The sequence below is a fragment of the Austrofundulus limnaeus genome, unplaced genomic scaffold (genome assembly GCF_001266775.1).
Source record: "Austrofundulus limnaeus strain Quisiro unplaced genomic scaffold, Austrofundulus_limnaeus-1.0 Scaffold361, whole genome shotgun sequence".
Classification (NCBI taxonomy): Eukaryota; Metazoa; Chordata; class Actinopteri; order Cyprinodontiformes; family Rivulidae; genus Austrofundulus; species Austrofundulus limnaeus.
In genome coordinates, this window is record NW_013952763.1 from 376,900 (window position 1) to 385,921 (window position 9,022).

The 9,022-nt window shown below is 38.0% G+C and overlaps 1 protein-coding gene across 16 annotated transcripts in view; it reads right to left on the reverse strand.

Annotated features, from left to right (window-relative positions):
• Positions 1 to 3,382: 3,382 nt before the first annotated feature.
• The window catches only part of mbnl1 (muscleblind-like splicing regulator 1), a 45,088-nt gene continuing 39,448 nt past the window's right edge, over positions 3,383 to 9,022 (reverse strand). For 7 of the 16 annotated variants that reach the window (XM_014023235.1, XM_014023243.1, XM_014023238.1 and 4 more), the window contains 3 exons: positions 8,687 to 8,731; positions 7,887 to 7,958; positions 3,385 to 6,883 (listed from right to left, as the gene is read on the reverse strand). In XM_014023235.1, coding sequence (XP_013878689.1) covers positions 7,902 to 7,958; positions 8,687 to 8,731 — 102 coding nt within the window. In that variant the 3' untranslated portion in view covers positions 3,385 to 6,883; positions 7,887 to 7,901. Of the gene's footprint in view, positions 6,884 to 7,886; positions 7,959 to 8,675; positions 8,732 to 9,022 lie in introns of all 16 variants that reach the window. The other 9 variants (XM_014023248.1, XM_014023247.1, XM_014023242.1 and 6 more) reach the window with 5 other exon arrangements.

Consider the following 9,022-nt stretch of genomic DNA (forward strand, 5'->3'; position numbering starts at 1 on the left):
TGGCTCAAAAATAATCTTATAAGATATTTTTGTCTGTTAAGAGTGATCTAGTCGGCTCAGACAGACATTGGGACAGCTCTGACCTCAAACCGAGGAGATTCAACATGTTGGATAATTGGCCCAATATCCCTGCGTGTGTGGTGTTTCCCGAGGACAAACGAGCTCGCAGCCTGTTGCCAGAAAGCGAGGTGATGGAAACACAGAGGGAAACCCAGAATACAGAAGATAAAACAAATTCCATTTCCACCAGAAAGTTTGGTGGATGTCAGAGACCCATTTTGGTTTTCTTTTTTTTGCTCTGTTAAAAATAGTTTGCAAACTATTGTCATCACTTCTTCCTTGTCAGCTATGTTTTACTCTGAACTCACGTTTTATTTCGAGGTCTCGCAAGATTTCCCATCTGACATTTGAATACTCATCTATTCGTGGTTGTTGTCTTTGCTGTGTGTGTTACATCTATGAGCTTTTATCATCATGTGTGGACTCCCTCAGTCTTTGAAAATTAGTCGTCAATTTTAAAATCTTGCCACATGAACCAGGCATTAGCTGCAAATGTACACTCACCGGCCACTTTATTAGGTACACATGTCCAACTGCTCATTAACACTTAATTTCTAATTAGCCAATCACATGGCGGCAACTCAGTGTATTTAGGCATGTAGACATGGTCAAGACAATCTCCTGCAGTTCAAACCGAGCATCAGTATGGGGAAGAAAGGTGATTTGAGTGCCTTTGAACGTGGCATGGTTGTTGGTGCCAGAAGGGCTGGTCTGAGTATTTCAGAAACTGCTGATCTACTGGGATTTTCACGCACAACCATCTCTAGGGTTTACAGAGAATGGTCCGAAAAAGAAAAAACATCCAGTGAGCGGCAGTCCTGTGGGCGGAAATGCCTTGTTGATGCCAGAGGTCAGAGGAGAATGGGCAGACTGGTTCGAGCTGATAGAAAGGCAACAGTGACTCAAATAACCACCCGTTACAACCGAGGTAGGCAGAAGAGCATCTCTGAACGCACAGTACGTCGAACTTTGAGGCAGATGGGCTTCAGCAGCAGAAGACCACACCGGGTGCCACTCCTTTCAGCTAAGAACAGGAAACTGAGGCTACAATTTGCACAAGCTCATCGAAATTGGACAAGAGAAGATTGGAAAAACGTTGCCTGGACTGATGAGTCTCGATTTCTGCTGCGACATTCGGATGGTAGGGTCAGAATTTGGCGTCAACAACATGAAAGCATGGATCCATCCTGCCTTGTATCAACGGTTCAGGCTGGTGGTGGTGGTGTCATGGTATGGGGAATCTTTTCTTGGCACTCTTTGGGCCCCTTGGTACCAATTGAGCATCGTTGCAACGCCACAGCCTACCTGAGTATTGTTGCTGACCATGTCCATCCCTTTATGACCACAATGTACCCAACATCTGATGGCTACTTTCAGCAGGATAATGCGCCATGTCATAAAGCTGGAATCATCTCAGACTGGTTTCTTGAACATGACAATGAGTTCACTGTACTCAATTGGCCTCCACAGTCACCAGATCTCAATCCAATAGAGCATCTTTGGGATGTGGTGGAACGGGAGATTCGCATCATGGATGTGCAGCCGACAAATCTGCGGCAACTGTGTGATGCCATCATGTCAATWTGGAYCAAAATCTCTGAGGAATGCTTCCAGCACCTTGTTGAATCTATGCCACGAAGAATTGAGGCAGTTCTGAAGGCAAAAGGGGGCCCAACCCGTTACTAGCGTGGTGTACCTAATAAAGTGGCCAGTGAGTGTATTTAAGCCTTCAAGATGGCCTGTAAGAAAATGCTAAGTTTGCCAGCCTTTGTCCCCTGCCCTTCTTCTCCCCATACACATATTTTTTCCATCTTCATGTCCTCTTGTATGTATAACAGCACAATGAAGTTTTTTGGGAAACTGCAGGGTCAAGATGCAGGTAAACATCCGAAGGGGTGGATATACCGTAAGGATCTACTGTAAACATTACAGATTTGCCAATATTGATTGTGAAAACATGAAGTTCACATGATAATGTCGTCATTGCAACTGCTGCTTAGACGAGACCGCAACAAAACGTTGAGTTTGCTGTAATTTCCATGCCTGTMGCTGATAGGTTCAGCCATCCTTCTTCACCTCACAGGTTTGTAGAATCTGAGGAATGCATCTCTGCTGGCCCAATGTTCTGTCAGAAGTTCTGAAAACAGGGCCTTGGGGTGGCATACCAAATCCCCCAAATTTATTATGCTGCTGTCACATGAAAACTATTAGAAAAATACTGCATAATGGAAGTTAATGCTTCAACTTCTGGTAAGATTTCTTATTACGGAAAGTCTTATCAAAATGTCTCATGAACCAATTTCTAATAAAACTTTCAGTCAGTAAGACTTGATACCCAACTGATTGTTTGGAATTAAGTCATTTCAATACTGCCACCACAGCTTCAACCTTAGCCAAAACAAAAATGTCTAATTTAATTTGACAAATATTGAGTGAAGATTTGGCCTCAAGGAGGCTATTTTGGTCCCCCGTCACCGAAGACTTAATGCTCTCCGTCTATGGTGTTCGTCAGTTACAATTTCCACTTGTAAAACAGTAAAACCTTTTGTCAAAATATCTTTTCAGTATTTAGGTATTGAGGTTTTTGCTTGTATTGTGACCAATGGGTCAGTTAACATTTAACTTGTTAAAGTAAGAAAGTTCAATTTCCAAACAAATGCAGTTAATTCTGAAGGCAAACACAATGCACTGAAAAGGGTTTTAAATAAAAAATATATATATTTTACATCAGAAAAGCCCTCAGGTTTTACTCGTACAAGTACATGCTGAGGGTTTAACAATGGCCCTCACATTCCCATGAACTAGGAATAATTGAAAATGTGTGGCCAGACCTAAAGTGTGCAGCGAAGGCAAAAAAAGGAGCAGAAATCTCTGGGGTTTCTGCAGAACGTTTGGGGGAAATCCCTCATGCAAAGAACTGCAAACTACAACAAAAAGTGTTTTACATATGTCAAAAACAAAACTTCAGGCCTTTTTTTTGAATGGGTAGCTATTTTCCTTTTAAAGACAAATAAAAAACTTGGTAGTTTCTTTTTTAACTTAATCTCACTGTTTCCAAACAAAGTGGAAAAACTAGTCATAATTTGGTTAAAGTAATTTATTGGAGTTCTATTATTATATTCTTATAACAATCAAGAAAGTGACAAAAATCYGTTTTTAATAAAATTTCGATCCCAACCTCTCTGCTGCCCTTGGATCTAACTGACCCAGGAGGCCCTATTTTTCAAACCTCATGAGTCATTTTTACCCAAGAGCAGCAGGAAGGTTTAAAAACGTAAACTAAACACTCTAAATCTTGACAAAAGCCAAAAACACACACAGGCATTGTTGCATGAGCAAATCAAATTGCTTTATTCAGAAGTTGTTGTTTTTTTCATCCATACAGCAAGAGTCAATAATGGCAACAGTAAAATGTGCTTAAACAAATCTGGAGACAGAAGAGTACATTATCTTGTGGCAACTGTTAGCAGATACATAACTGGTGGGTGCATTTCCAAGTAAAAAGCAGTCAAAGCGAACATGTGCGCCCAGCGGGGGAAGAGAGAAACAGACCTTGGTTGCAGCCAGAAGATTTAAAAAGTTTGGTTTGGAGGAAAACAAAAAAATAAAAAATGGTGCTTTGGTTCTGTAGCGACTTTACAAAGCAGCCTCGAGTGAGAAACATACTGACACTGACTTTTAAAAAAAAATTTTACATTCATGTTTAAAGACTGATTCGCCGCATTTTGGTGTGAAGAGCCTCCACCTGCTGAGTGCACAGATATACGAAAGCAGAAGCAACTGCTTGTGAGTTAGTGGGGGACTGTGAAGTCATCTGAACAGAACTGGGTGCTAAGATGTTATTACTCTTTAAATAACATGTTTGCACAGAAACGAGTAAGACAACTTGTTTATTTTAAGGTATTATTACACACTGGATGTTATCTATGKCATGTATAACCTGAAACAAACAAAAGTATTGTGGTTTTTGTAATCTGAAGGTTTTTYCCCCTTTTATATTTACACAGCATCTTTTGTTTATCATGCAGTCAAATCAAACTATAATAAATTCTATTTCTTTATAAGATTCATGGATGAGCAGTWCTACATATAGATCAATTCCAGTAAATGATACGTGGATCTTACTGTGTTGGTTATCCTATGTGAGGCAGAGTTAGCATGACATGGGGGTATCTGATCCCCGGCAACATTCCCTGGCATTATGAGCCGACTAGAAAATAAGACAAAAAAGCGCGTAGCTTTCTCTGAATGCATTGGCCAAAAAAACTAGTGCCCTCCTTTGCAAGCAAAAAAAATTTAGCTGGTCTAATTTAAGAATTTAAATTAATCTAACAAAATTCCTTATAATTATAGATCTTTTTTTATTCAAAATAATATCTCAATATGATACACTTTTTATTTTTATTTTTTTCTCTCTGTTCATTTTTACTATATACAGAAGTGCAAAAAGTAAACCTTCGTCCCTTAGGTTAGAACTCGTGATCTGCAGCATTTCGGACTCATCCTCGGTGGGAAAAGCCTTTTGCTTTCTCGCTCCGAACCTCACCGAACCTCGACATCGCTCTCACTGCTCGTTTTGGCCTGACATTCAGGGCAAACTTAATATTTGAAACAAAAAACAAATCGAAAAAGTACATATCTCTTTGAAATGGATACAGTAGAAAATAATTTGTACTCTTAAAACATGGACAGCCTATATTTCAATGCAATATAGTATTTTCAAAAAACATGACAACATTTTACAAGGAGAGTTGTTAAGTTTCTCACACGCACGCCTAGAGAAGCTGCTGAGGCAGCTGTTTAGTTGATCTCGTTCCTTGTATCAAAACGTTTCTCGTTGATATAATTAACTGAGACATCCAGCTATATGAACGAAGTGAATATTTAACACATTATCCTTTATATGGTTTGAAAAAGTTATGAATGTCATACTATCTTAATATCTACAACAACTATATGAATGTTGTCAAGTAATATTATAGTAAGGCAAAAAACAAACAAAAAACAAAAGAGAAAATCTAAAACTACGTATCTCAAATAGATTCAAATCCTTAAGTAGTACATAACACAGAAATTCAATGAAATTTTAAAGAGTAATTAATTCTTTTACAGAGAAAACAATAAAAGATGGAAAGCAGTTGGTGAGAACTATAAAACATTGTTGGTGTTCGTTTTTTTCTCTCTCTCGTTTTACCTGCACGGTGATTGAAAAGACATTTGATTGGGCTCAGACCCATTAATTGTAATCTAAGGCTTCGTTAGTCACAACAATCAGTTAAGATAAAATACACACGTCTTTAACAACACAAAAAGGGAAACAATCATAAAACACACTGGAAAAAAAAAGGTAATAAACATTGTTTCCTTAATTGTTTAAGCCTCTTTAGAGATGTTTCTAAAATCTAAAATGAATAAGACTTAAGAGAAAAAACTGTGCTTTGGTTTTTTATAGTCGGATATACAAGCTGATTAAAACCTCCGTGTTTTACTTGTAATATAAAACAGAAAAATGACGACTCGAAGAAATGCGGGTTGATTCAGGGTGGATTGAGAAAAATAAAAACAGGGGTGACGAGACAAATTCAAGTGCACATGTGGTTTGAATGACCTAATAGACCTTTGGGTCTGTTGTTTCAAATTATCCCATCAACACACGACTCAACACTGAGACACAGTTTTTCGAGCTGCTCCTTATTTTAAAAAAGGAGGGCGGGGTCAAGGTAACACAATGCCTACTGAAGCCACGCCCACAACCCCATCAGGCTTTAGTGGATGGACTCGATTCACACTTTAATCCTGACTAAAACCAAACATTTATTAAAAGAGTTACTAGAAACCTTAAAAGAAAAACTCAATTCTGATTAAAAACTTAACAGTCAATGTAATTTGGTGAAAAGTCCACTTTTAAAATTAATTTAGAAATAAAATAAGATAAAAAAAAAACACTCACAATGAATAATCTGAAAACAAATCGATAAAAATAAAAAGAGCCATACAAAACTTTTCTACCTTCGGTAAACAAATAACACTGCTGAGATAACACTCTGGTTTTTTATATTTAGCTGTATGGCCTTGATGGCACAAGACAAGGTGAAAGAAGCTAGCCTGGCTGTGCTTTCAAGGTACACAGGTATGTTGGTTTACCCAGAACATTCATATGTCCAAGACCCTCATTTCAACATCTAGTTTCACTAGTTGCTGTAAAACACAATACTGTACATGCCTATTGTATTTGGCAAAGAAGACAAACAAAAAAGAAATCTGTTAATATTATTGTGCCTTTCCGATTTCAATCAAATTCAAGGTGCATATTTGTGTTTCTCTTGTAAACTATGAAATATGGCTATCAATTAAAAAAGAATAATAAAATTAAGCAGGAAACAAAAAATAAAAATGAAAATTGAATAAAATAAAATAAAAAAGCTCTTGGTCTACTAACGTACCAGCACTTGATGTTTGTCTCATGTAACAACGCTCTTGACCTTCTGTGCATGCAGTGATGACGGTGAGTAGACTGATAAYTCAGTTAGACACAGAGGTATCGTGTGAACGTCCCCCTCCCCTCGGCGCCATGTTATCCTTTTCTTCTTCTCGGCTGGACGTTTGAATTTGATGGCAAATTCTTCTTGGTATTGATATGTGGGAAGATGGCACAGATCACGTGTTGTACCCTTGATGTTTACACGTGGGATGAGACCACTGGTGTGGGCAGGCTGAGAGATGGCACAACCTCCTTTGTCCCGTTTCTTGACATTCCGAAGGTTACGTACATAAAGGCTTAAACTCTTTTGGCTTGGACGGTGCCAGCACACATTCATTTGATCTGGAAGAGACGACAGAGGTAAGTTAGAAGAGCTAATGACATTCTGTGAAGACATGAATGACAACCCCGATTCCAATGAAGTTGTGATGTTGTGTAAAACGTAACTAAAAACAGAATACAATGATTTGCTTTTCAACCTATATTCAATTAAATACACTACAAAGACAAGATATTTAATGTTCAAACAGATTAACTTTATTTTTGCAAATATTCACTTATTTTGAATTTGATGACTGCAACATGTTCCATAAAAGCTGCAACAAGGGCAACAAAAGGCTGGGAAAGTTGAGGAATGCTTTAAAAACACCTGTTTGGATCRCTCCACAGTTGAAGTTTCAATGGAAATAAGTTAGTGTCATGATTGCGTTTGAAGGGAGCATCCCCGAAATGCTCAGTCATTCACAAGCAAGGATGGGGCGAGGTTGAACAGCTTTGTGAGCAAATAAGCCAACAGTTTAAGAACAATGTTTCTCAATGAACTGCAAGGAATTTAGGGATTTCATCATCTACAATCCATAATAGCATCAACAAATTCAGAGAATCTGAACAAATCAAGGCCGCAAACCAACACTGAATACACYGGACCTTCGATCCCTCACACAGCACTGCATTAAAAACTGACATAATTTTGTAACAGATATTACCACACGAGCAACACCTCAGAAAACCATTGTCAGAGAACACGGTTTGTCTCTACATCTTCAGGTGTATCCGTTTTAACATTAAATATTTCAATATTGTAATGTATTCAACTGAATATAGGTTAAAAAATGCAAATTATAGTATTTTTTTATGTTTTACACAACATCTCAACTTCAATGGAATTGGTGTTATAAATAAAATGTCCATCAATTAACTGGTGAACCTACAACCTTCAAGAGGTGACAGCTCTAACAACAACCTTGCAAAACTAACGAGTCACACATAATATACAAAACAACAACAAAAAAAAAACAAACTTGTAATAAATAAAGAGGATAAAAATACTGAAATAGAAACTCACTGTTCTTGAGAGGAACTACATTTGAGTCAAGTACTTGTGACTACTCAGATGATCTGCAGATATTATTGGAATCTRGGGACAGAAAGCAGACGTCAAATGAAGCATGTCGAAGCAGAAGCACACAAAACGGGCGCTGGCCTCAGAGCAAACCAAGATAAGCAGAATTGTAACCACATCCTCTCACAATAAGATGAGTTCTTTGCTGCAAAGAGACAAAGACGAGAAGATGGAACAAGCGATTTGGCTATTGTTGGTGCACAGCTGATTTAGGTATTGGACAAAAATATAAATAAAACAGAGGTATTAGAATAAACACACACTTGTGGGTAGCAGGGAGGGGAATAGGACTGGTTTAAAGGAAGGGGGAAAAGGAGGGGGCGGACAGGAAACTGTCAGTTAGGTGACTTCCACATGCAAATCTAAGTCCTCCATGTTGTTGACCTGCACAGCTCATTAAAATGTAGAAAACTACTTCTGGTGATGTGTTGTTTCAGCCTAAATCCATTTTTTTTGCCCAATAAATAGCTTGGCGATACAAAAGTGTGCAAATGATCTTTAAAACTAGTTTTAGAACTTTTATGACTTGAATACGAGGACATCCAGCTTTTAAACAACATAAAAAAAAACAAAGAACGTGATTTAAGCTTTGCTTTATGAACTGGAAGCTGCTGCTGCTGCAAAAAAAGAAGAAGACAAAAAAAGTAAGCCAAGCCAGCAGARGGCAAAGGTAGCGACTGTTGCACAAGCTGTGCAAATGGCTCTAAAAATACAAATTTAAAAAATAACTACCTCATACATACCAATTGCATGTATTCGTTGGTAGTCAACTTTGATAAGGAAGAGTCCTCAAAATGGGAAAGGACAAAAATCAGGGTTACAATGAGGACACACATTAAATACACATTAGAGAGTCTAAGAAAGGTAACTGTGCTTAGAACGGATTGTAATGTGGTAAAGACAAATAAAATGGCATGTTGGACTCTAGTGTAGGCCAACAAGAGGAGTACTGCTCTCTACAAAACCCAGCCCTCATAAAACACACGCATTCCAACTTTGTCAATGTGCACTGAAAGACAGGATAGATAGATAGATAGATAGATAGATAGATAGATAGATAGATAGATAGATAGATAGAT